The following is a 27,257-nucleotide window of genomic DNA, read 5'->3' on the forward strand; positions in this document are numbered from 1 at the left end:
GGTAATGTGAATTAAATGTTATTGAAAATTAATTTGTTAAGTTAAAAGAAAGAAAAATTCTTATTTTGAGGCTCAAAATTGCTTTATTTTTTAATATCCCCCTTCAAATAATTATTTTTGTAGATATCTTTAACTTTACTAGATCGTTTTATTGTACGATAAATAATCCTTTTATTACAGATTTTTAGAATAGATCACAGAGACTACAAACTAATTATCAACTTAATATGCCTTAAACAATGTTTACTTTTCTTTTTCTAAAAAACTAATTGAATTGCACTGAAATTTTAACGATTTGTATGTGTCCAAATCTGGCACTAGGATGAACATCCTTCCGGAAACCAAAACGCCTCCAGCTAGGCCTCAGGTGAGGCTGCATTCCGCTTGAGCGATAGGACCTCGTTAAGCGTGGGACTCAGTGCTAGAGCGGGATTCGCCACGGCTATGATGTTATCCCCCGCGGCGGAGATGACCTGGACACCACTGATGGCGGGACCGGAACCACTCAGATCCACTGACTCGCTGGGCGGCGAGGAGTTCTCCAATTGGCGGGCAACCGGCGAACGTTCACCTTCCAGTCCATTGCAGGGCGTCTGTGGGGGAGTAGGGTAATAGAAGGCTCTTTTATTTAAGGCTTACTCGTAGGAGCGAACTGCCCTGGTAGAGCTCTAACACATACTCACTGGCATGGTCGGGGAACTGGAGTTGCTGAAGGAGAAGCGCGAGTCGTTGTCCTCGTAATCAGCCGTCTTGCCAAGTCTGGAAAGAAGAATTTATAATATATAATATATAGATTTAATTTTAAAATATTTAAGACTTATCATACTCACGAGAACTTGGCAATTTCCGTTAAATCAAATGGCGGCTTGGCAAACTTTTGGTACATGGCAAACAGATTGTAGCGGGAGTCCTCGACAGCTTCCTTTATTTTGGTAGGGATTGTGGGGATTTATCAGCAAGATCAGGAATTAAACTTTATCTCTAAGTTTTTTTCTCTCTCTCTTTCTATTTTTTTGCAAATAAGCCAAAGTGAAGCTAAGCGTGGCAGGAAGGCAAAGGCGTAGATAGTTTTTTTTTGGGACCAAGGAAGAAGACACGTGGATCGTTGGTTGGAAATTCCGTAGGATTTTATTTATTGACTCAACAGGTATAGGAAAGGTACACGAATATATATATTGCAAATGACTACCGACTAAATAACTTTGGCATACCAATTTCAACTAACAAGCATAGGATTAGAAATAAGACTAAGGTTAGTAGCAGTTTAATCTAAAGGTTAGTGAGTGTCAAGCAAACAAATATCAACAATATAAATACAAACACAACGCAAATTTAAGAAAGAACTAATTAATTGCTAATAATATTAAGTCGATAAAGAGAATAACCGCCTAAAAAAGGGCCTAAAGAAATGCTGCAAGAAATCTCTTTTAGCATTCTTAAAACCACCTTTTCATGAAATTTATATTCTACAAAAATGAAAAGAAACTGTATAAAAGAAGGTTATGAAAGGGATTATAAAATTTTAAATAATTTACACTATATATATTTTAGTCTAGTCTACTAAAGAATGACTTTAACCTCCCACAACCCGAGATATTCTGAAAAGAACCTCTCGACCAGGGTTAGTATTGTTTCTGTGGCGATCGCGAAAGCTGCAAGGCAAATTTTGGGTTATCAGAGAGCCCTCAGACCTGGAGGGCTCTGAAGCGAAGCTGAAGCACTGCACCGGGCGATGAAACCTACGGCTCTACTTGGTCTAGCTTCCTTACCCTGTTCACGTCGAGCGGCAGCTGGCCAGCGGCTTCCGTGGAGGAGAGTCGCTGCCGCTTGGTCGGCATACCCGCGTCACTGGACTCACAGTCCATATCGCTGGCCGGGATGCCCCCTGGTCCCGCTCCTCGTCCACCTCCGCCAGCACTAGCTCCCTGAGACGGAAGCTGGGTGAGCAGGCCACCATAACGGGCAATGCTAGCCGAGTGCCCAAAGCCAGCATCCTTGACAATCTGGCGGGCCAGCGGGAAGAGCTCATCGCGCCGGGTGAGCAGCCAGATGGTCTGGGGATTCCGGCAGAGCTGGGCGGCTGCTTCATTGACGCACACCTCGTGCAGGGTCAGCGGCTTCTCCGGCCGTCGCTTGCAGTCAAAGCGACCATAGATGGCCGAGTACTTACGGATCTCGTCCATGCGCCGCGGATCGTGCTCACCCATGGCAATGACCTGCTCTAGTTCCCGCGTGGTTCGCTTCCTGGTAGTTTGCGCCCGCGGCTCTCGCTGCGGCAGCTGTCTACCGATCTTCTCCGCGCACATCGTGATTCTCTGGATCTGCATCTCGGTCAGCACGGGCGTAAGCTGTGGCGAACTGGAGGAGACCTGGTGGGCAGTACTCACGGGTGGCAGGCTGCTGCTGTTGGCCGCCGGATGGGGACTACTGCTGCTGCTGGTTAGCGGGGTGGAGGGCAGGACCAAGGGCATGGGGACCGGACAGCTGATCTGGGTGATCAGAGGGCCAGGAGTCGGGACCGAAGCGGAGCTGGGAACAGCAGTCGCCGCTGGTGGCGGAACCGGCGAGGGCTGAAAGGAAGTGCCAGTGGGATTAAAGGAGGGAAACTTCTGGCTACGGGGCAAGGCGGGCGTGGTGTCAGGATTGAAGATCAACGCGGGTTTGGGTGGTGTCTCGCAAAGACCTGAAAAATTAAGATTAATTAGTATTTTATCTTTTAAATTTTCTAATAAATAATGTGGGACTTGGTCCTTGTTCTTACCTAAGTGGGGCATGGGGGGACCCTGGAAGAGACCCGGATTGTTGGCCCACTCGTGCAGTGCCTTCTGCAGACGACGGACATGGAGGGGCTTGGAGGCCATCCCCACCAGGGCCATGATCTCCAGGAACTCCTCCTCGCCGGCATCGTACAGCTGCTGCACATCATCGCCGCCCATCTCCAGGAGTGTGTCATAGTAGGCCAGCAGGCTGGCTCGCTGGAGCACCCGGTACAGCTGCACCTCCGCCTCGTTGCCCGGTCGCGATGTGGTGATCACTGGAAGACACAAAAAAAACCAAACAGGCTTTTAGCAAAAAAAAGGAAGATATTTATGGAGTTCTGGCCTGAGACGTTCTCACAATGTTTTGAGACCATAAGAAAAAAATTTTAATTAAATTCGCTTTTTTTTAACCAAAAAAAAAGGAAGAAAAAAAAACTCGACGGACGCCGTCTGGACCCTAAACCCTTTTTCGGGCGAGCAAAAAAAAAAAGAGCTCGAAAAGCACACAAAAAGGATGAGGCGAGAGCTCCGATCTGGAAACCAGCTCATCTGCATAAGCATAGGTCATAGCGATAGCGACGAGATCAACCCCTTTTCGAGGACCAAGGATCCGCGGCGATCCGATCGAAACTCGTTAGAAATGCGTCACGCATGCTGCAAGATGCCTTCAAGGATTGCCAGGATCATTTTAATCTTGCCTCATTTATTTAAATATTTTTATTCTGGTTTTATCACTTTCGATTTTTGGCCAAAAAAAAAGTATAAATAATAAGGAAAGGAAAAATAAAATGGTGGAAGGATTGTCGTGTGAAAGACATACACCGAGAATTTCATAGGAAACCTGGAAAGCCTGCCCTGCCTGGCTCCTAGGCAGCGATTTATTGCTCATACTAATGAATCCCGCGCCGCAGAGGCAGTTACTGTTATGGCAGGCTGCTGCTCCAGCGCTCTAAATGGACGACGCCGATGACGATGACGATGACGAGGATGATGATTATGTCAAATCGTAAATAATTATGTGAGAATATTTCAGGCGGCGACAACGTCTCCGCCAGCCAGCTTTAATTAATAGAAAAACGAGCTGCTGGCCAAGTTAAATTATAACAAACTGAGGGCAGCGGCAGAAAAAGCCGCGTACATCGATTGCCATCCTCCGATTCCATTCGTTTTTTTGTTGCTACTAACCACAAGCGCATCCACCAACGACAAACACCAAGGATGAGAGGATGAGGATCCGCTCTTCTCACTTGTCGCGTCATTAACCCACGCTCCGCGACAGGGGGTTGCTGGTGGTTATTACAATTTATGGCCGGCGGCAAAGAATAATTCGCATTCCTATCCGCTTAATTGGGTATATCATAAATAGTTTTCGAGAACTCAAATATCAAACAGGCTGAACTGGATAGTAGTGATGGTAAGCCACTTGAAGTGAGCGTTAATAGAGACTTGAAATGGCTTATAAATGTTTGTTAAATCTAATAATTGGACGAGAAGGTTGTACTAAATAAGCTTGGAATTGGTTTAGAAACGGAGGTAAACTAATTCAGTGAAAGTTTTACCGTTTTGGGGATCGTGTTTATAAAATCCTAATAAATTCATTACAAAGTTTAGATTAACATTAATACATTTTCAGTTAAAATATTTTATAAGAATGCCAATAATATACGATTAAAAAATTATTATTTAAATTTAGAAATATTTAAAGTTTTTGAAAAAGTATATCTGGAGATTATAAAGTATTTAAAGAACAAATTTGATTGACAAAATCATATAAAAATTTAAAAATATAAATATAAAGATCAGAAAATTAATATTTAATTTATATTTTAAAATTCAGAAATATTAATATCTTTACATTTTTCTAAAATAAATCTTAGAGAAATTATAGATCATCCCTGCAAACTTTAACTGACCGCTCAAGGGTTAAACTCCTGGCCACACTTCTGCTCTATGCGACTACCATGGCCTGTCCCCACTCTCTTTCTCTCTGTCTCCCTCTGCTCCACTTGCGGGTATTTAACGCAGACTTGCGTAAGTCCGGGAGTCTGGGGGTGATCGAGCGAGAGGGGCATGCCTTTGCAGCAATAAATAAATGAGACGTGATTTCAATACACAAATAATGCAGCCAGGAGCAGCCAGGCGGAGGAAGGGAGAGGACATTGGAGCAGTTTGGCGAGAGCGCCAGAGTGGGAGAGGTAGAGTTGGGGACACTTGGCTGCTTCTCCTTCCTCCAGTTTCTCCAGCTCTTCCTCTGCTGCTGCGGATTGTTGCTGATTTTTTATTTATTTAATTTGCGGGTTCGTTTTTTTTTTATCCCCACTGCCTCAGCTTCTTCTTTTTCTGCTGCTGCTGCTGCTGCTGGTTTTGCTGGTGTTCTTATTGTTGTTGTCATTTGCTAAATATGCTGTTTTTATGCGAACGGCAAATGGTAAAGATGGACAAAAAATTAACTGCAGTAACTTTTTAGTTGGCACTTGGCAGCAATAATGACATTCGACGCCACATACCAAGCAGCTGCCCAAGCAGCCAGGACCACAAATCGGTGACACTGACAGAAATAAATCATTCAATTTTAGATTGATATTTTATGTTGTTTAAATTAATATATTGAAATTATTAAACAAAATTTGTGTTAAAAGTTTTTGAAAAAGAGAAAAGGGAATTTTTACAGACTCTTTTCGTATAATCAAAATAAATAACGTTGTTACTCAATATTAAGTATTTTCTCATAATAAAAAAGTCTTTTAATTTAAGATTAAGAAAACGCTTCCCGTATTGAAATTAATGCTTTTTCTTGGCTTAGTAATGATTGATTTCGAATTCTTCCTTCTGATCCCATTGCAAATTAAAAGGGTATAAAAACTTCGTCTTCCTAAAGTTAGCGTACTCTCTAGTTAAATTTTCTTTTAAATATTTATATTATATTCTTCTGAATTTTTGTCAAGAAAATACTCTTTTCCTAGTCATTATTTAAAATCTATTTTAATTAAAGTTCACCTTTCAATAAATTAATTAAAGCTTATTTCTCTCAGTGCACCCTGTGCGTTAAAGTGACAATGTGTGCGTGTGCGGAGCAGTCAATCGTGCGATCGCTTCGATTATGGGCAAAAAGTAGACGCCGGACTTTGCAGACTTTGACTTGGAGAGTTGGAGCTGGAATCGGAACCTGGAGGTAGCCTCTGCCTGGAGCCTGCAGCCTGGGCTCTGGGACCTGGAGCTGAGACCTGGGACCGAGACCTCCTCCGCCTCTCTTTGGCTGTCCCTGCTTAAGTTGGCATCGGCAATGGGCAAGTAACCGAAACTATTTCTCATATACAACGATAAATTAAAAGCCAACGTTTTTCAACGACCAAATTCTTGTCGATCAAAATTCCATTGGTGGCAATAACTTGGCCCGTCCGTGCCAATGGCCCCCGACAGACGCAGGGCCATAACCATAACCTGCACGGCAAAAAGATAAATGTCAACTCAATTTTTCACATATCGTAGACTTTTTCTATATGCTCTGGATTCTCAAAGTCAAAGATAATAGATCGGATATTAATAGATCCTTCCCATTCCTTTATATTTTCCTGTATCTAATAGGCAAACGATATATTCCTATAATAAAAATAATAGGTCCTTGAACTATTGGTAATATATGATATTCGAATCAAAGATCATGGATCATAGATCCAACTGGATGATCTTTTACAAATATCAGAAGAAAGATTTTAATAATTTGGAATCGTAGATTTTCTCTCCGTGTGACGACATTTTTTTTCTGAAAGGCTGAGTACTTTTCCCAGCGAGAACGCAACTCGTTGGTTGAGTCCTTTCAAACTGAGATTTTTTTTAAAATACAAATTTTACTACCCTCATCGCTTTAGGGTGAGTTTTTTCCTTGTTTCCTTTTATAGTTTTTGCTTGTCACCCCTAAGACACGGCCTATCACCATGAGCTGAATCTAACGGCTGCCTAGGCTAGAGATCCTACCTGGATCCTGGAACAGATCTCATTGGATGCCGTCTGCCATTGCTACCTGGAGGAATCTTAAGACTTGAGCAGATATGCAAAATAAGACACCCCGAGCGATGGGCTGGCACCAAGGAAGTGGAAACCGGAACCGCAATTCTTTGAGCATGAAGGCCACTTTTCTTTGTTATCAGACCAAGGTCCGTTAGGACCAAGCTTGGGTTCCTTGGGCTCAGAAAGCGTTTTCCGTTACATAATAATAAAGAAAACAATGCTGATGGAACAATGGCTGGCGAAGCTTGTCAAATGAAGCTCGCGAAAAGAGCGCGAAAATTGCAGGCTGCGACAGAAGGAGATTGGCAAGGCTGCAGGAGGAAGCTCAATAAAGGATTCGATGCGGTCAGGAAGGGCAACAATAACAGAGTTGAAATAAAGAAGACATCTGCAAGTTTGTAGGCCTATTTTTTTTATAGAGAAATTCAAGTGAATATGACCTTGGATTTGAGTTAGGAATTTAAAGAACATTTTAAGAACAAAGTTATAAATTCAGTTATGAATTCTCTTAAAATTCAATGTTTGCTTTAAACTTATTAAGACAATTTTTACATAATTTAATGAAATATATATTTTGAAACTAACCTCACAGAAATTCACAGGGAAAATATATATATAATATATATAATTTCTTCTTAAGAGAAGTTTTCAAATATTTTGCGAGTATTTCTTTGTGGATAGTTTTCTTGGTTTGGTTCATTTTTAGTTTAATGGATTTTCAATTTATAAGCATAGAGAAATTTGTACCCCTTTAATTTTAATTCAACATTTAAAATGTAAATAATTAATGCTACTTACTTGTTCCATTCGCATTCCTTCCAAAGATCTTGCCCTGCGGACTCATTATAGGACTGGAGGAAGCCGACGGAGCGCCCGAAAGCGATCGCTGGCCCTCGGACAGTCCACTGGCCAGTGACAGATTGTACAGATCCTCCTGCTTGGCCACCTCCAGGCTGGTGGCCAGCAGCTGCTGACCAGGAGGCGTTGCAGCGGCAGAGGCGGTAGCAGAAGCGGAGGCGGAAGCGGATGCGGAGCAACTAGAGGCGGGTTGGCTGTGACTTTTGCTGCTGGTGCTGGCAGCCGGCGAAGGCGTGGATGTGACCACTGTAGTGGAGGCTGTGGATGTTGTGGTGGCCACCGTGGCTGTGGGTGTGTTGGTGGGTGAATTCGCCTCCATTTTGGTGAATCCTCGATAGACGATGTCCTTGAACTTAACGCGAGTTGGTAGAACGAACAGAAACCAGGCACAGACACAAACAACCAATACGAAAGGCATGCAAACTAGGATCAGGACTCAAAGGATCTAGGATCGGATGTGAGTACTACTCTCTATCTATATCTATATATAACTAAGCACTATATATCTCTCAGGAGATTCTGGGATTTCAGAAGATCACGGTAGTGACGAGAGTCGCGCTTGTCTTCAACGATCTCTGCGATCCGCTCAGCTCGAGGCCAGAGGAACTTCTGTTCTCGGATCCCAAAACGAGCCACTCAGGAACCCTTTAGGCCTCGGCCGAAGTTCAACCGAAGTCCACACGAAGTGCACACGAAGTCCATGCTTTCGATTTCTTTGGCGAGGGGAAGAAAAACTCGGCGCATTGAATCACGCAGCAGACGGCAGAAAGGGTTAAAAACATTCAGGGATAACACAATAAAAAAAAAAAACGAAAACAAATCAGGAGGAAGGGAGTTCAGGTTTCCAATCGCGAGGGTAAGTTTTTCTGCCGTCTCGTTTTTATGCCCGAGATTCTCTTATTAGAGCAGAGTCTCTTGGACTCAAAGCAGAGCTCTCAGAGCAGCCTTTCCTTGAGTGAGTTTCTCTGCTCCGCCTCTCGAAAGTCACTCGCAGATCGGGATTAGGCTTGGGTGCGCTAGAGAGAGTCCTTTCCACAGATCCTTTTTTTTTCTTGGTTATATTTCCGTTAAATTTCTTGGGAATATTTAAATTTTATCGAATGCAAGATGTGCCTTCATTTTAGAGTAAAAAAAATGTTATATAAACCCTTTTTCCATGTCTAATAAATTTATATATAACCTTATATATTTTTTTTTGTAAAACGTTAAAGTAATTGCGTGCTTATTCGGGAAAGAGTTTTTATCTTCAATTTGAATAAAAATTCCGTTACAAATATTCAAAGAAATATAATTTCTTTCCCAGGGTTTTTTAAAATTTTGTTTTTTATATTTTATATTCTATTAAAATTCTTTCAATTTTACTGTATATTAATAAAGGATTTAAGTAATATTTCTTTAGGTTAAATTATTTCTTGAATATGTAGCCTTCAAATATCATAAACCATAATATTTTTATAATTTTCAAAATCCCTCTTTCAATACCCAAATTTCCCCATTCAAACTCCACCTTTATATAACTGAAGATTTTTTGTATTTATTTCGTATATATACAAAAACAGTTTACAATAGGGCTTTATCAAATAGGGGAATACTTTTGAAGATTGCCGTCTACGCTACCGATAATCGTAATAGTTAATATGTAGTTGCTTTCTGGGCTCGGGCCATTAGAGTTAGGATTAGTTTTGGGTATGAATAGATTACACTAGGATGGGTTTACGTTAGCAGTCGAAGAGCGGGAACCCCGAGGCAATCGTAGGCCACTCCGGGATTTGAAAATGGCCACGAGAGCGGGGTTCCTCCCGCACAAGCGAGAGATCCTGGCTACAGGATCACTATAAGTTGTTTACGCTGATGATCTGATTGATCCAGCCAATGAACGAGGATGTCTTCACATAGACGCCGGGCACATCCTGGCGACCGCAGCCGAAACCCCAGGACACGAGACCGGCCAGCTCGTAGAAGCCATCATCCTGACAGACCAGCGGACCACCGCCATCGCCCTGACAGGCATCGTGTCCCTCCTCGCCGCCGGCACAGAAACTGGACGCAGGCAGGATGAAGATCTTCTCCGTCACGGCGTTGACCTTTCGAATGCACTCTGTGTCGCTTACAATGGGTATCTCGGCCTCGCGCACTCGCAGAGGAATGGGACCAGCTGTAAAAGGATATGGTTTTTAAATTGAAGATTTAGCGGTTACTCTAAGGACTCACCTTCGCCCATGTAGCCGTAGCCGGTCACTGTGCATCGCTTGCCCGCCGCATGGCTCACCCCGCGAGCGGGCAGACACACCAAGCACACGCCATCCCTCAGCTCTGCCTGGCCATGGAGCTTCAGCAGGGCAATGTCATTGTCCAGCGTCTGGCTATTGTGATTGTGGTGGATGTAAGTGGTGGCCACGCGCAGGGTCTGGGCTCCTGGACTGCCGTACTTTCTGGTCAGATCGTAGTCGCCAACTCGCACATAGATGGCATCTCCGGAACGGACAATGCTGGAAGGGATTAGTCATTTTTATCTACAAATTAATACTTTTTTAAGGCTCCCACTTACTTGGTGACACAATGGGCCGCCGTCAGGACCCACTGGGTACCTATCAGCGCCGCTCCACACAGATACTGGTTCAGCGAGTTGATCAGTGCCACCTGCCAGCACCATTCCCCATTCTCACCATCCTCTCCGCCGACCACTCGAGCCCTACGTCGTCCACTGGAATTGGACTGGAACTGGAGGCCATGCAGAGACCGCTTCTGCTGGTGGTAGTAATTCGGATAGACCAGTTCCGGCTGATCCGCAGCCACTGCTGTCTCTTCCCGGTGGTTGTGATAGGAGCGCAACTGGTTGCTCTGCAGGCTGCTCGACTCCACGAGGTCGCCCAGCTTGTCGTTGTGAATCTGAATGGGCACAATGGCCGAGCCAAGGACCAGTCGCTCATTGGACTTGTTAAAGTTTCCAGAATAACCCGAGGCGGAGGTTATCTGCCGGGCTGATCGCTGGACTCCATACTTGGCCCGGGCATAGGCCACAAATGAGAGAGCGGGAGAGCGTCCTGTCCGAAGGGTTCCCTTCACGCCGCACACGTACTTGGAGTAGACATGCGGCCGAGGAGTTGTCGATGTAGTCGTTGTGGGTGGCGGCGTGGTCATTGGTGGTGGCTGTGGCTGAGGCGGAAGTCCACCCTGAAGACCGGGTCCAGACACAGGATAGTAATCCGCATAGTTGGGTGCTGGCGGCGGTGGCTGGTAGGGATTTTGGTGATGCACTGCCATCTGAGGAGGAGGAGGCGGTCCCTGCGGCTGGTTGTTCATGTAAGAGTACGGCGGCGTCTGTGGCGGATAAGCCTGTGGTGGCCCGATGGGAGGCGGAGGCGGTGCCGGATAGTAGGCGGTGTCGTTGCGCGTCTGGAACTGCTGCTTCTCCAGGATCTTGCTCTTGGGGGCACAGCAAATCTGGCCGGAGCGCTTGCAGCGGAACAGATCCGTCATCTCGGCGTTTTCTGGAGGGGAAAAGGATATTAATATAAACACAATATATATAAAATATTCAAAGTAGACTCACTGAAGCAGGTAAAGCTGAGCAGGCTGACGATGCAGGAGCCGGGACACTCTTCCCTAGGATCTGGACTTGGGGTATTGGGCAGTACATAAGGCGGGGCCGTAGGTGGAGCTGTGGGCGAGGGCGTTGGCGGCGGCAGCTTGGGCTTAACCACTCCCGATCGTGAGTTATCGCAACAAACGGATCCCTTGGCGCACGTGGTGGGTGTGGAGACCAGCACCGAGGGACGCTCGCAGAAGGCGGCCATAATATTCAGCAGACAAAAGCCGGGACAGCGAGGAACCTGAGGCGGTGACTGCGGTGGCGGCGGTGGGGGAGATGGGGAGTTGAGCGTGCTCTCGGCAAAGGATATGATCTGCGAGAGAAGGTCACCACCGCCTCCCCCTCCTCCTGATGTAGATGATGGTGGCGGCGGCGGCGGAGAGGCAGGACGAGCTGGCTTGGAAGCCGGCTTGGGTGCGTGTTTGATGGCCGGCTTTGTGGGGGTCGCTGGCTTAGATGAGGCTGGTGACTCGGAGGCAGTTCCGGTGACACAGCAGCTTCCCTCACCCGGACAGAAGGCATCGGAATCGATGTCGTCGCAGAAGATGGCAAAGATACCGTTCATGCACTCGCCCTCGCACTCCTTCAGCACCTGACCCTGTCCCTGCCCGGACTTGAGCTTGTTGCTCAGTGGTGGTTCCTCCTCCTCGCCATCGTCCTCCGTCTCCTCCTCCTCTTCTTCCTCAGCCGCCTCCGTGGTCGTTGTCGTTGGATGCTTCTTGTGTTTGCTGGGCTTGGGAGAACTATTCGTCCTGGCTGGTTCCGGCGTGGTGGTGGTACTGGTACTGGTCGTCGTAGAGCTACTCGTAGAGGTACTTGAGCCACTCTTGGCAGGAGCAGACTTCTCGGAGAGAGTCTGGTTGGGCTTCAGGTTGCTCATGTGTTCTGAAGGGAAATAATTCATTTAAATACAAAATGTTTTCTAAATTTATGTCAATTATTACTGGCTGGAATGTAGATATCCTTGGGCAGCTTGCCATTGGAGTACTCGTCCAGGGAGACACAGCACTTGGTGCCCTCCTTGCACAGTCCATCGCTGGTCAGATAGGCCTCACAGTACTCCGCTATCCGATCCGCCACACAGACCCCGGTGCAGTCCTCTGTTAAACGGGAATATTAAGTGTTTGATCCTTAATCTTTGTTAGAATTTTTGCCCCACTTACTGTTGGCATCATCTGTCTTGGTCTCTTCCTTATCCTTGCTGGGCTTGGCTGTTGTCACCTTCTTGGTGGTGCTGGGCTTCTTTGTGGTGGCTACTGTGGCCTTTGTGGTCGTAGTGCTAGCTGGTCGCTTGGTTTGTGGTTTAGGCTTTGGTTTTACTGTGGTACTGGTTGTTGTGGTCCTTTTTGTGGTGCTCGTGGTGGCCACAGTGGTTGTGGTTCTCTGCGTGGTTGTAGTGCTGGCCGTGCTTGTGGTTTTCGGTGTTGTTGTCGTCCGCACCGCTGTGGCATTCTTACCAGCTGGTGGAGATTCAATTTGTTAGATTTTAAGAAATCATCTTCTCTGAAGAATCCTTACCTGGAGCACTCTCAATGCAGCACTTCATGCTGGGCGAAGGACAGGGCACATCGTCGAGGACTTCATAGCAAATCAAAGTGGCCAAGGTGTGAACACAGACGCCAGGGCAGTCCTTGGCATCTGCAGTACTGGTAATGGTATCCAAGAGACCTAAAGGAAAATCATAATGCAAATATAATTATATTTGAGTATGATAAATCTTCTCTGGCAAGGACTCTTACCGGATAGAAAACTCCCAGCTAGGGATTCATCCTGAGCCTTCGCTGGCCCTGGGGCACTGGCCAGCAGAATGCTTAAGATCAGGGCCAAAACCCAACTGCTCATAGTGTTATTTCGATGGTCCAACATGGTCAGCACGTGCTCATTGCTCGCCGAGAATCGGTGAGAATCTGCAAGAAGCGGGACGCAGAGAGAAAGGTGAGATAATTAGCGTTGGTCAAGTGAAAGTCGAAGCTGAATCATCGTCATTGGAGTCAGACCAGAGTGTAACCCAAGCCCCCTGTGACGTAATCCGGCAGCTTGGGGCATCTGCCTCTGCCTCTGCCCCAAAAGAGAGAGACAGAGGAAGAGAGGCTGCCCAGAGATCATTGGCCTAGAAAGAGATGCCGCCGCCGCCGCCAAGATCATGGTGATGATCATCATGATCTTGCCACTCCACGGTGGCTGTGTGCGATAAGCCCCCGAAACCTGTTTCCACACTCATTTTTGGAGCTGGTTCTGACTGTGGCAGGTGTCCCATTTTGATATTACGTATACGTAGCGGTGTATGCCTAACGGGAAACCCATAGCAATTCCGGCCATAATCCATGTATCTGGGTTGAACGAGAATGGAACTGGAGTTGGAAGACCCCAAACTGGTTACAAAAAAAATAAAGTTTATATATATAACCATGCAAATAATACTCGTAATTATGGCCAAGCTGAAAAAGAAGTCAAAGAGCGGCGGGTAAAAGCCATGGCATTCTTGGCCCACAATTAACGAAACCGTTTAATGAATGAAATAGAAAGTACTTAGTACTGAAAATGATGTGAAACCACTGCCAGAGCGATAGAGATCTCTTCAGGGAAAGTGCACTAAGTTTCTGTAAGTTTCTGAAACTGAATCGGCTTCGCAAACGGACTCTGACTTGGAATCGGAATCGGACTTCCCCATCACGTGCGGTGGTAAGCAGAGCTTTCTACAAACCGGAAATTTCTTGGCAATAGAAATTAATTATTATTATTATTATGTTTATTAATCACGACTAAAGGTAGCCAGGTTTCAGAGAGGAATTTTTAATGTTAATTTAATGAAGTTCATGGAAATAACGAGAAAATTCGAGGACTATCGTTGAAGGCATGGGAATTTTTCCTTTTTTAGTAGTAGTTGCATAAAAAGATAGCCTAGTTCATTTTCAAACAAATAAGTACCTGTTCTTTATATCAATTTGAAATATTTACGATCAAAAATAAAATAAAAAGAGAATCTTAAGATCATATTTCCCAGCTTTTCGCAAAGACTGAGAGCTAGAAAGTGACGCAGTCTAGAACCGCTCCCCTGCTCCCCTGAAGACATTGCGTATTTTTGGGTCAAGTGGTTTCTCCTGCTCCCCAAAAAACATTCTTTGCCCCATTCTGTCAGTCACCACGCCTACGCCACCATGAATACCAAGTCCGGCACCAAAACCGATAACTAGGTCAGATGCATAAGGCGCGACGGCGATCGGCGCCGTTTTTCGTTCTTCGTTCTTCGCTCTACGCTCTTCATTCTTCGATTCCCCCAGCAATTCTTCGCTTTCGGATTCTCGGCTCTGTTCGGTGTTTTGTGGGAATCACTTGAAATTCCAGTATACGAATTTGAATTTCACGCCAGCCAAAGAAAAGATTTCTTTGAGAAGTCAAAACAAACAGAACGGTTAGGGTTAACTGTAAACGACGGCAAACACACACATACACTGTAACTATCGTAGTTGATTTGGTCAACTATTGAGTTTGCAAAACTATTCTCAGTTTTTTTTATTTTTTTTTGTTTAGTTGGGTTGGGTTTCTTTCATTTTTAGCACTTCCATAAAAGTCCCGGCCGAGAAAGAGGCATAAAGACGATACGCAGAAGACCAAGTCGAAGAGGCGGAGGAATTCTTCTTTCGACGAACAAGTTAGGCGACTTCTTCGTCGCGGCCTCTCTTCATGCTTTCTTTGGATCTCAGGGGGATCTTGGCTCCAGCTCATAACGGTAAGCGGTGGTGGCCGTGGCATAACTGTGAGCTGGCAGCCACACACAGCTCCTGGAAGATGCCGTACCGAAATCCCCACAAGGTTCACCGTGTCAAATGCAAAGTCAAAACACAAAGCCACTCACAATGGTTTTTTCAATAACTAGAACGATCCTCGGGTCAAGTCTTTCTCTATGTATATATTTCTTAGTTTCTTTGCAAGACTACGATGACGCGACTGCACCTTGCGATAGCCAAAAGCCGACTGACCAGCGCTCCAGGTTCTTAGCTCTTGGTAACCGCCAAGGCCGGGCCTTCTCCGGAGAAAGTGTGTGCAAGAGCAAAGCGTCCCGAAGAGAGACAGAGAGAGATTCTCCTCTCTTATGATAGCCACCTGTTGGGCTTGGCCACATACCTGTCTTATATATTAAGCCATAAAATGAGCTGTAATAGGTGTTCCTTCTTACACATCATCATCACCATTTTGTCAAAGGACCTCTTTTTTATTAGTTACCCCCGGAGTGTGCCTACTCTACCGGATTAGCGTTATACGATCTTTGGGCGATCTTTTGGCGATCCTTTGACGAACCCTTAAAGATCCCTCGAAGACACCCTGCCAATAATTTTTGCACATTTGCATTGTATCCCTCCGCGGCTTAGCTATGCAAATCTCAAGTGGCGTGTCTTGCATATTTCAGCAAAATCATCTTGTTACATATGCTAATTTGCGAAATCAGCACCCTTGATTCCCTTTCCCTTACCCTTTCCCTATTGCCTGAGGAGCTGTTGACGTTGTCCTGTTGCCAAAACATTGCCGAATGCAATTACGAGTGCGGGAATCTAATGTGCAACTAAGTGCATTTGCATAAGGCCTGGGAAGGATCGCCTAAGCCGTTAAGTAGAGGATTTGCGGTGCTTCAGTTTTGCATAAGTAGAGTAAGGGGATATAATATAGTATTATATCATATAGGAAATATTTTAGAATAATTTTTAAGGGAAAATATTAGAAACTTTACTATAGATTTAATTTTTATGAGAACTTATGACAAGGGTACTTATTTTTTATATTTATAAGTCTTCAAATTGAACTTACCATAAATATTTTTTATTTTTAAATACAGGCCTCAACTTGCTTCCTAACTAATTAATCCAACACCCATTTCCTATCAGTTGTCTGGGATTTTTCCTGCAAGTAATCAAATGTCTAGGCAAATGAACAGTGCCAGGAGACAATCCTTTGCCTCCTTCGCGGATGTTCCCAGGCTCCTTGATCAACCGATTCCCCGAGAGACACGCAGCCGTCGCGTCGCATCCTTCGTTTTCGGGGCAAAATCTTCTCAAGGCAAAACTTCACACGGCCAGCTCGAATAGAAATTTGAATAAGACGCTGCATAAAAAAAATTGAAAGTGGTAAAAAAAAGTGAAAAAACTTCAGAAAAAAAATTGAGAGAAAAAAATTATTTATCATTCCGTGCGTGTGTTTGCGAGTGTGAGTGTGAGCGATCGGTTTATACCTGGGCCCAAAAGGGACCGAAGGCAAATAGATAAGGAGTTGGTGGTGGTGGTTTGTTGTCCTTCGTCCTGCGTATGCAAATTGCTCTCGCCCGAGTCCGCGATGATTCCCTTTCAATCCGAACGAACAATGCCGAGGGTCGCCGCCCTGTCCCTTGGCCACACATGTTCGAGTCTGCGTTTTTTTTTTTGCTTAATCGTCCTATTTGAAAAAAAAAATGATTAAACCCTTTCCTTTCGTTCGGTACATATTTTTTTCTACGATTTTTCCCCGTTTTTGGTGCGGTTCATCTTTTTTTTTTGTCTTTTTTTTTGCTTAAGTCATCCCGTTGTTGTAATTTCACTTTTCCGTGAGAACTTTGTATGAAGTCTTGGGACACGAAAGGATATAAACAAAGAGGATATAGATTGCTCAGGTGGGGAACAGAACGAGTTGTAGTTGGAGGGAGAAATAGTTTTAATATCGTTTATATTGTTTTTTATATACATATATATATACGGATCAATCCGCAAATAGTAATTTAATTTTTAAAAAATATTTTAAATTGTTTTTTCTTCAAGTAGTCTACAATCTCCAGCGAGCTAAAGAATTTTAAATATTATATCTTTTTTTTAAATATTGAAATATTTTTAATTGCTCTTTAAAACAACCAAAATCTTAAATTATAATCTTCGAATTTAAATAATCTTGCGGTTAAATTTATTTCTACCAATTGAGTATATTTTTGTCAAGACCCAAGACGATTTATGCCCAAATAATCGAGCTGCCAGCATGGTTGTGCCCTGCATCCTAAACAATTCACCCCCCGGCGTGATGTAAGATGACGATCTTGGGTTGCTGGAAAGGATTCAATCCCGGAATCTGACCGAGTTCTCTCAATTTGCATACCGAGGGGTGCACTCTTTCGGGGCAAAGGGGTTTGTCATGGGAACAAAAGATGCATTCAGCGCCCAAGAATAGACGAAATCAATATTTGAGGTAATTAATTAACAGCATCAATATTGCTAAAGAGAAACCAATAACAATATTCACATTTAGCAGTCAATTGATTGACGATTCAATGTTATCTTGAATATTATCAGCAGAAGTCATGCGCATATTGGCATCTTGTATTTCCTGGGAAATATGGGTCGTATGTTAAGTATGACATTTATTTTATAGAAGCTTTATAAAAATATAAACCCATAATTTTTTTTTAATTTTTAAAAACTAAAATAAGTATTATATACTTATAAATATAATTTTCAACTTAATAAGCAAACCTGTTAAATATATTTCCATTCCATCTTCGTATCATTAGTGTATCTAGATTTTTTAATTAAATTATTTTTTTTTTTTGCTAAATAAGCTTCTCTATTGAATATTTTCAAAAATCAAAAAATAAATCTAAAATTATAATAATTGTTAAATATACTTAAACATAATATTACAATTTAAGGGACTTACCTGTGAACGTGTCATTCGGGTATCTTTCTTCAAACATAATAATTTAAAATAACTTTTTTTTTTACCTTTGGTTAAATATTGCTTTATCCCATTTAAATGTTATTCATGATCTTCTGATGGCTGACTTCTATTAAAGAGGTTACTAAATACGTTAAAAATAAATGATCCCCTCCGAGGTGGTTCATTTTCGGAATCGTTATCCGAATCATTGACCTCCATATCGTGGTTAATACTTCCAATATTATTATTGTTAGAAGTAGAATTATTTACGGTATATTCGGTACTTCTGGAATAAAGGCTTAACTCATCATATTGGGACCGGTTAACTTCAATGTTGTAAGATATTTGATCGTCCTCGGTCCGATGTGAAGTCGCCGTCGGGAAAGATCCATATTCGGTCCTCAGGGCATCTGCTAAGGCCGAAATCAAGGTTTTTCTCGCATCGTTGCTGAGAGACAGGACCCTTCGGCTCATTTTTAAATTTATTTTGTATTTTTTCCGTCTGTTGACCCTGTCTATGGCGGATCTCCTGATGGTTCTCAGCTGATAGGGATGAGAATACTGGTCTGTAGCTGTGCGGCTTCTCTGTCCAAATATGGGAACATCACCATTGCGGGGCGACACGAACGGCTGTCCATTCTCAGCCATGGAATTGGCCGTGGGGTTTGCTGAGCTTTGGTCATTCGGGTTGTCGGAAGTATTGTTCGAGTTCGACATGATTATAATAAATATATTAAATTGTTGTTTTACTTAGCAGGTTTATAAATTGTTAGTTACAGTTTGGTGCACGTTTTGACAATGATTGACATCTTTCATAAGCACTGCTATTTTTATTTTCAAATTTCATTGTATACAGATGGCTCTAGGTGCTTTCTATTTATTTAATACTTAAATAATTGTTTTATAAAAAAGTAATTATTAAACATTTATTCCACTTAATCTTAGAATTTAATTAAAAAGATATAGAAAAGTGTAAGAATCCAATATTAAGAAATTAAAAAGTAACAATCACTATACAAAATCTTTTTTCTTTGATCTGGCAACACTTACGACAACTTATCGATAACCAGTGACTGCAAAGGAAAATGTGACTGCATATAAAATTGCATATAACGTTTTTCCAGAGTCAATAAAATCTGGTAAAAATTACTACGTATTTCAAATAATTTTACAAACTATTTTATATTGATTTTAACAATGCAGCATAAGTTATAGGAGTTTAAAACAGATTTACCGACCACTAAACAGTGACACCTAATGTGCGCTGATGAACGCGCCCAATGGTATTTTTTAGTGCGTTTAGCCAGCCCCTCGTGTGCGGTCACACCAATGCCAAGGTACGTGTCCAAAATCATGAATCGAAAGTAAAACAATACAATGCTGCTCCTTCGGAACGCAAATACTCGCTAAACTCGTGAAATCGGCAAGTGCGAAATCACCAGGTCAGATGCACTGCGTCGGCGAACGGCGAAGCAAGTGATTCGAGCACTGCTCTCAAAAACAAAACACCAAGCACCAGCAAGAACAACAACAACAACAACATCCACGGCGGAGAGGGCCAGCAACAGTCACAGTCAACACAATAGGATCACATTCCCATAAAGGCATCAAAATGACAGTACAGAGGAATCTCTGGGTCTCCGGCCTGGTGACGCTCATCCTGCTGCTCTACTGGACGGACGCAACGGGCGGTTACTTTGCGGCCCTCAACGCGGCGGAGACAAGCAAGAATTGCTTCTGTGAGGTGAGATTAACAAATTAAATCATTTAAAGGTTTAATTACACCATTATTGGGAATAAGTCATAAGGGATTTTCCTTTCCTGTTTTGGTTATTATTTTAAATTATATTTAATTCCAAAACTAAAGTAGTTCCCACAAAGGTAGTAATTATTTCAAGGCTAGGTAAACTTTAGTTTGCTATTCCCTCACCCTTCACTGTATTATTGTATTTATTTATATATTTTTCTGCAGTTGGAGGGATCGATAAACGACTGCAGCTGCGATGTTGACACCGTGGATCACTTTAATAACATGAAGATCTATCCCCGGCTACAGAGTCTGCTCGTAAAGAACTTCTTTCGCTTCTACAAGGTGAACCTGAAGCAGGAATGCCCCTTCTGGCCGGACGATAGTCGTTGTGCCATTCGTTTCTGTCAGGTGGAGAACTGTGAGGAGCAGGCCATACCGCAGGGCATCAAGGATAAGGGCGAGCAGAAGGAGAGGGCCGCTGCTTTTAAGGTGAGATATCGCTTATCGAAGATACGCCCACTATCTAGCTGAACGCTCAATGGGTTTTCGAGTGATTTATTTTTATATTCGCATCGCCATCGATGATGTTTGCGGCTGGCTCCCGTAATAATAGTGAAGCACATCTGTAATCTCCCATTGAGCGTAGGCAGGCAGTCAGCGAGCGAACGTGGCCTTTGATTTGGACGTTTTGCACTGCTGACGTGGTTTTATTATCTTCCAATGATTGGTTTTGACGCCTCTTTTTTGTTGTTGGCTGTTTGTTGGTAATTAAGAGAATTATCTTTGATTAAGAAAAGAAACCAAGTGAAATAATATAGCCTAGGCTTTTTATCTTGAAATGAGAATTTGAATTTAAGTCAGAAGCTTACAAGGCAGTGAAGGAGTCATTTTGATTCTATAAATAATATATATTTTTGATCAGCATTAACAGGCGAGTCTTTTAAGACATCTTGGAAAGAAACAAACACTTTTATTATATAACAAAAAAAGAAAACTCAACTGTTGCTCTTTAAGAAGTTATATAATTAAATCTACTTATTCAACAAGTTATCTGAATGAAATGAATGACTGACTTACAATTCCCACTCGCTTGTGTGTTTGCACAGCTGCCTGGCTTGCTTACTTACCTTACTTACTGACTTCCTCATCATCGCTTTTATTATTATTGCAGTACACCCGAGAGGCGCAGCGGGAGGGCAAAGCCTGCTCAGAGATGGAGGACTTTGACAGCGCCTTGGGCTTTCTGGACACGAGCATCAGTGACCAGGCACACCGGGAGTTCGAGCTGTGGGCCAAGCATGACGAGGCGGAGGAGGACTTTTGCATAGTGGACGACCATGAGGAGGGTAGCCAGTATGTGGATCTGCTTCTCAATCCAGAACGCTATACCGGCTATCGCGGAGAGTCGGCGCACCGCATCTGGAAGAGCATCTATCTGGAAAACTGCTTCGGTGGCAACAACGAAACCGCAAACAAGTTCTCCAGCATTGTAGGCCACTTGGATCTAAGGGATATGTGCTTGGAGCAGCGCGCCTTTTACCGCATCATCTCTGGCCTTCACTCCAGCATTAATATTCACTTGTGCTCCAAGTACCTGCTGTCCGAGACGAAGGACTTTCTCGATCCACAGGGTCATTGGGGTCCCAATGTCACGGAGTTTAAGCGAAGATTCAGTCCGGAGACCACGGCAGACGAGGGTCCTCACTGGCTGCGCAACCTGTACTTTATCTACCTGGTGGAGCTGCGTGCCTTGGCCAAGGCAGCGCCCTATCTGCGACGCGAGGAATATTATACGGGAATAGCCGAAGAGGATGAGGAGGTGAAAATGGCCATTAACGATCTGCTGGCTGTTGTGGAGTGAGTAGAATCTTCTTTTGGTTTTAGTGGAATCACTTTAATTTCTGTGTTTACTTTCCAGAAACTTCCAGTCCCACTTCGATGAGAATGCGCTCTTTAGCAGCGGCATAGCCTCTATAAAGTTCAAGCACGACTACAAGGAAAAGTTCCGCAATATTTCCCGCATCATGAGCTGCGTGGGCTGCGACAAGTGCAAGCTGTGGGGCAAGCTGCAGACCCAGGGTCTGGGCACAGCTCTGAAGATCTTATACTCAGAGAAGCTAAATCTGGCCACGGAGAGTGGTCTGTGGGATATGCCGCACATTGAGGCCGATCCCATTTTCAGGCTGTCCCGTACGGAGATTGTGGCGCTGTTTAATGCCTTTGGCAGGTGAGGTTTTCCACATTTTAAAGCAAGAATATATATTAAAGGTAATCCCTTGTTTACAGATTATCCAACAGCATATACGAGATGGAAAACTTCCGGCGAGAATTAAGGTAACCCATCCAGACTGAAAGCTTCACAGAAGCTGATCAGCAACGCGGCTCAACCTACTAGTTAATTCAAACGCACATCGCTGGGACTGCAAGTGATTAGTACATCTTCCTGATGGCGGTTGTCCCCCCACCTCCCTCCTCTAGACCGGCCAGAGGCTAGCCACCCCGCATTAGCTTCCCTGTACATATATGCAAACTATTGACCCCCTAGGCTACTTGTACTTTAGCACACCGAACCAGCAAACAAAAAGCAGGAAAAACATGACAGCCCAGGAAGGATGCAGGTGTTTATTGTAAGTTAGGATAGTATTTATTGTAGCTGAAGGAGCTTTGTAAGAGCATTGTGCAATAACTCGACCTCACGACACAAATTATAAGAAATAAAAGTGCAGTTAGATGTTTCCTAACACACCTGTCTTGATGCCAGGCAACCTGGTGGTAACCTAGCAACCCAGTTGTTTGTTTGTCGGCTTTTTCTGAGACTTACAACAAACTTGATCTCCAGTCTAGAGTTTACTATTCTACACTTTATATCTCTCTCAAGTCAAAATGGTTCTTCTCCAAGTAAAACGAGGCGATGAGACCCTCTTCCTGTTTGAGACCAGCATCAATGAGCAAACGGATGTGGTGATCCGGGATTTGGTGGCCATACACAATGGTCAGCTAAAGATTCAGCGCGTTTGCATGGAGATTGAGGAGCTGGCCGAGCACGGCACTATGCTGCCAAGCGAGATGATGGGCCTCAACGAGGACCAGATCGAGGAGCTGAAGCTCAAGGATGCTTGGGCCGACAAGTGCATACCATCTGGTGGGTTTACCTTCAACAAGGATCCTTTGTTGCGCCGCAACGGCCAGCAGCCTTCGGAGGCTATGCAGAAGGTTCTGGCTGGAGCCATCACCGATGCCAAGGCCATGATAGATCGGGTAAGGAATAGGTTTATGTACTCATTGAGGGAGATATAAAGTCTATAGAAAAGTAAGTAACCAATATTTCCCTTTAGAAACTAGCCAAATCCTCGAAATACTTGACTCTCAAAACAATCGAGGAGGCCTTAAATCTCCTACGCGGGGCCGTGACCATTGTCTATCCCATGCAGTTGCCTCCTCACGATACCATTCGCATGGAGTTCACCAACACTGAGGATCTCACCGGAACCCAAGCCTCCAAGGAGGTAATTGAGCCCTCGAAGGCACAGCTCTGGTTTGCCGGACGTCAGATTTTGACCGGGAAACTCCTTAAAGACTATTTGGGCAACAATGACAAGACCAAGGTGGGTTAAGTGCTACTTCCTAGGAGCCCTCTTTAAACTCCTAATCCTCATCCAGATATTGGTGAAGCTTAATAAATTGGGAGAAGGACCCCCAGCACGCGAGCCTGTGATCTCCGAGCCCATACGACGCCAGATGATGGCCGAAGCCTTTCGCCGCCAGGAGGAGCTCAAGGTAAGTCCTAGAGAGAGGAGAGTTTCGAGTGGTGTTTTATTTGCTATAATACGAGTATTTAAGTATCAGATACATCAGATATAAGTAGGTACCGCTCATCCTTCGGCTAAACTAGTAAGAAAATGTTGAATATTGCATAGCTACAAAGTCAAGAGTTAAGGCGAGTGGCGGATGAATCCTATTTCTAGAGGAGATTCGCTTTTTTGGTCTGTCCTGGTGTTTTGATTTCTGGTTCCGCAGATGTCAGTATATGCTATATATATATAAATGCAAATCGTCTAAGGCGCATCTTTTGGAACTGTTAGTAGATGGGGGATTCTCGATTTTGGTTCTTCTTCTAAATAAAGCTCTTGGGAGTTTTGCCTCGTTGTCTGCCGGGGGATATACATATTTCTCGCCGCTGTATATATATATATAGAGTATGTGTGATTATCCTTATTTTTAACCAAGAAAAGTTAAGATCCTTTCCAATCCTCTGCCGTGTAAACGTTGTATAAATGCGCTGAGTAGAATTTAAATTCAGTTCCCCTTGTACAATGGTCGCAGGTTCTTAAAGTTTGGTGCTGGTCCTCCTAGGAATCCATCCTCTCTGTTCGCTTAAAGTATGACCAGCGGCTTCTCGGGCACATCGCAGGTGGTGGCCTTCTCCTGGTCCTGATCCTGGTCAAAGTTCTGTTCAGTGTTTCCGGAGTCTCCGGCTGGACTGAGCGGTATGAGCGACTTGGTGCTGCCTATCATCTCGTGGCTGTCTAGAGGCAGTCCATGGTCCGAGAGCTCCTGACCGCCAACGGCCTGATGCTCCAGGTCACACACCACATCGTCGTCCGTGTCGTACATTTGGTCTTGTGGCTTGTTGCCGGCCAATCCGGGGCCAAAGACCTCATCGTTATCCGAGTCATCGCCGGCACACACGCAACGCATTTTGGCATCGTCACCCACCTGGAATTTTCAAAGATTCTATAGAAATCAAAGGATTTAAAAGAACAGGATAGCTACACCCACCTTGACGGACTTGGTGATGATGCACAGCGAAATGGAGGAGACCACAAATAGGACAATGGGCACTATAAGCGATACCAGGAGCTCCCTGTACACCTTATCCAGGTCGTAGCGTGCCACCACAAACTCCACATTCGCATCCTGCAAAACGAAATGGATATAGCTCAAGTAAACTGATACCTACGAGAAATATTAATAATATACCTTGTTATAGTAACACTGATAGCGTGACTGGGCCGTGTTGTTGTCGCCATCGTTGCCATAGCGAGCCACAAAGTCCTTGCATTCGCCGCGAAGCGTATTAACGCAGCCCTCCAGGTTGATGAACAATTTCTTCCAGGGGTAAATGGTCAGGTTGGCCTGGTTCGGCAGATACCTCTGCTCTGGGTCCACCGACCGTGTGCTGTTCTCATAGATGGCCCAGAACTGGGTGAAGTTCATGAAGGGGGCGGGCAAAGTGTCGTGCTCCAGCAGGGTTCCATTCAGGCAATCCGTGGCACTGTTTTGAAATCCAAATTAATTAGCGCTGAATTAGGGTAATTTTTCTTTTTTTAAGTGGATGACCACTCACGTGATGCGGTTGTCGGACTCGCGGGTGACGGTGGCACAGTTGGTCAACAGGTTGCCATCGTCCTCCTTCCAGAATTCGGTGGGCTCAATGCGCACACCATGCTCCGAACCGCGGGCCTGGTTGAAGGCCACAGCGTTCTCGCAATCAGCAGCAATGACATTGTCCTCCTGGAAAGGGTTTTTATATGAACCTTAAAGGATCTCGAATTTCAGGTCTGATAACATACATGCATGATCAAGGTGTTGACATTGGCGGTGGTTATCTTGGAGCAGTAGCGATCGCAGTTAAAGGGCTTCTTGATCTTGGTGCAGTGCACCCCGTGACACTCGAAGAAACCATTCAGCTTGGTGTTGTCCTTCTGCGAATTGATCGTATGTCCATCGGCCTTGTGGTGGCACAGGAAGAACTCGGACATGTTCTTGCAGTGACCTGGATAATAGGTTAATAAATTGTAAATTCAAGAGAGTGAGGAGGACTCACCATTGGAGCAGTTGAAGACCCCGCGAATGTTATTGCAGGCAGTGCCATTGTTGCAGTTAAACTTGTTCAGGCGACTCATGTCAATCTGCCCAAGGGAAATGGTGGAAAAGATAATGGTTATTCAATGATCGTTAAAGCCGCGTGGCGCCAGTTGTACATAAAAAGCTCTATTTGAAGTCCCTCATCTGCCCAGCCATTAGTGGCCACAACCTCAAGTGGGTCTTGGGGATGAGTCATGTACGCGGTGGTATACGGATGCCCAAGACGATGACGTCTTCAGTTGTGGGTGCTTACTGGGTTAGGTGTTGTGTGGGTTAAGGTGGTCTTGTAGGGACTTGACAAAAATAAAACGATGACTACTACGTTGACATGGATTTTGTTTTTAAAAGAAGAATTCATTAACTTTAATAGAAAAACCTGCAATCTAATATCAACTATTTCCCAATCAATAACCCACAAAGATTTATCAGATAAATTAATCTGAATTAATACCTCAAGCTCCTGTTAACTTTAACATCATTATTAAACTTAAAACATTGCTGTTCCCTTTCCAAAACTTAATTTGAACTTTAAACTTTATAACTCCCACTTTAGTTTCTATAAATAACCCCCCAAAAACGTTAGAAACACTCACCTGTGCACAGGATGTGTTTGTGACCCTTGTGCAGTTGTTCAGCTGAATATCCGTGCCATTCCTTCGCACCACCGAGTGAATCTGGGGGCAGAAACCGCTGGTCCTGGTTAAACACCATTCACCGCAAGAGGCCCACGGACAGTTATTGGGCATCTGGCGGTCCACCGTCTGGCACATGACCGGGTCGTGCTCAAAGCCCGATTTGAAGGCCCTAAAACGTGGATTATTATTTATGGTTTCTATATATATAATACATATTTTTATGATAGGAGGTGGTGGCCAGGTATATACCCACTTGAGGGAGGGCGAGTAGATGGCCACGCTCAGGTAGACGATGGACACGCAGGACAGCACCATTGTAAGCTGGCAGAGGCAGATGGCGCGACAGATGCGCTTGTCCTGCTCGGGTATCAGGCGCGGCTTGTCCTTGCGCCGCGCCATTTTCGTATCCTGGTAGTGATTCCTGGGTGTGGGGGCTAATTCACAGCTAATTTACGACTTGTTGATTTGGTGTAGCTCGGGCTCCTCGCTCCACGCCAACGATTGTCTTTTTCAAGGTGATTTCTGTTCGTGCTTTTGCTGGACAGGATATGGTGGGTGGTGGGTTCGATTGGGTGGTGGTTATAGGTGGTTGTTTGTTTGCTTCTCTGTTTGTTTGTTTGTTTGAGGTGGGTGCTGTTCTATATTAGTTAGCCTTGCCTATATATCTTTTGACTTTTTAATTGCTGGAAGTTGTAGGAAAGGATTGGGAGTGAAGGAGTGACGGAGTTTCAGACTGGTTGAGGAACTGGGACGTCTATGCTTTATGAGGTCCTCTTATTGGCGTTTTTGTACTGCTTTTCCTGTTTAGCTTTGTGCTGGAAAAAGGAGGCCAACCACGTCCGCTCCCAACAGCAACTGGGTCCTGACTGAGTCCCGGGTTGCCAGGGCTGCCAAACTGCGCACTCTTACTTTTTTTGTGTCGAGAAAGTGAAAGTTGTTTCGCCCAAGCCAAAACAAACCCTTGACTGGGACTGGAACGGGGACTGGGACAGGGATGGATGTGGAGCCAGCTCAACAAATGGTTCCAGATCCTGTGCCAGCACGCCTGCGCCTGGAGAGGAACTCTAACCCAATTTCTAGCTGCTCTCTCTCTCTTTTGGAGTCTCTGCCCACAAAAA

The 27,257-nt window shown here is 44.4% G+C and overlaps 5 protein-coding genes across 6 annotated transcripts; 2 read left to right on the forward strand and 3 right to left on the reverse strand.

The window, feature by feature from the left end:
- Positions 1–567: 567 nt before the first annotated feature.
- On the reverse strand, positions 568–8,043 carry nab (NGFI-A-binding protein homolog). The gene is made up of 6 exons (XM_017163888.3): positions 7,566–8,043; positions 2,762–3,034; positions 1,770–2,683; positions 831–922; positions 680–759; positions 568–593 (listed from the first exon to the last, which is right to left on the reverse strand). The coding sequence occupies exons 1-6, from the start codon at positions 8,041–8,043 to the stop codon at positions 568–570; spliced, it is 1,863 nt and encodes a 620-aa protein (XP_017019377.1).
- A 1,229-nt stretch (positions 8,044–9,272) lies between these two features.
- Positions 9,273–18,689, reverse strand: mas (trypsin-like serine protease domain-containing protein masquerade). Its single transcript, XM_017164066.3, has 11 exons — positions 17,887–18,689; positions 17,703–17,826; positions 16,021–16,314; positions 12,957–13,124; positions 12,736–12,885; positions 12,381–12,677; positions 12,162–12,317; positions 11,179–12,102; positions 10,174–11,116; positions 9,837–10,114; positions 9,273–9,780 (listed from the first exon to the last, which is right to left on the reverse strand). The coding sequence occupies exons 4-11, from the start codon at positions 13,081–13,083 to the stop codon at positions 9,458–9,460; spliced, it is 3,198 nt and encodes a 1,065-aa protein (XP_017019555.1). The 5' UTR covers positions 13,084–13,124; positions 16,021–16,314; positions 17,703–17,826; positions 17,887–18,689; the 3' UTR covers positions 9,273–9,457.
- A 495-nt stretch (positions 18,690–19,184) lies between these two features.
- Ero1L (endoplasmic reticulum oxidoreductin-1-like protein) lies at positions 19,185–22,377 on the forward strand. The gene is made up of 5 exons (XM_017163995.2): positions 19,185–19,630; positions 19,859–20,125; positions 20,808–21,493; positions 21,555–21,863; positions 21,923–22,377. The coding sequence occupies exons 1-5, from the start codon at positions 19,499–19,501 to the stop codon at positions 21,972–21,974; spliced, it is 1,446 nt and encodes a 481-aa protein (XP_017019484.1). The 5' UTR covers positions 19,185–19,498; the 3' UTR covers positions 21,975–22,377.
- Positions 22,378–22,519: 142 nt separating this feature from the next.
- On the forward strand, positions 22,520–23,601 carry LOC108072641 (cilia- and flagella-associated protein 298). Its single transcript, XM_017163870.1, has 4 exons — positions 22,520–22,894; positions 22,972–23,241; positions 23,297–23,413; positions 23,554–23,601. Exons 1-4 carry the CDS (start codon positions 22,520–22,522, stop codon positions 23,599–23,601), a joined length of 810 nt encoding a protein of 269 aa, XP_017019359.1.
- On the reverse strand, positions 23,431–27,010 carry Teh4 (tipE homolog 4). 2 transcript variants are annotated; one of them, XM_017163994.3, is made up of 8 exons: positions 26,393–27,010; positions 26,098–26,308; positions 25,464–25,548; positions 25,210–25,412; positions 24,984–25,150; positions 24,617–24,911; positions 24,416–24,553; positions 23,431–24,352 (listed from the first exon to the last, which is right to left on the reverse strand). In XM_017163994.3, exons 1-8 carry the CDS (start codon positions 26,536–26,538, stop codon positions 24,011–24,013), a joined length of 1,587 nt encoding a protein of 528 aa, XP_017019483.1. In that variant the 5' UTR covers positions 26,539–27,010; the 3' UTR covers positions 23,431–24,010. The 2 variants fall into 2 exon arrangements, with proteins under 2 accessions (XP_017019483.1, XP_041631431.1); XM_041775497.2 differs by having other exon boundaries at positions 26,098–27,010.
- Between the last annotated feature and the right edge of the window lie 247 nt (positions 27,011–27,257).

Source organism: Drosophila kikkawai, chromosome 3L, assembly GCF_030179895.1.
Source record: "Drosophila kikkawai strain 14028-0561.14 chromosome 3L, DkikHiC1v2, whole genome shotgun sequence".
NCBI classification, from domain to species: domain Eukaryota; kingdom Metazoa; phylum Arthropoda; class Insecta; order Diptera; family Drosophilidae; genus Drosophila; species Drosophila kikkawai.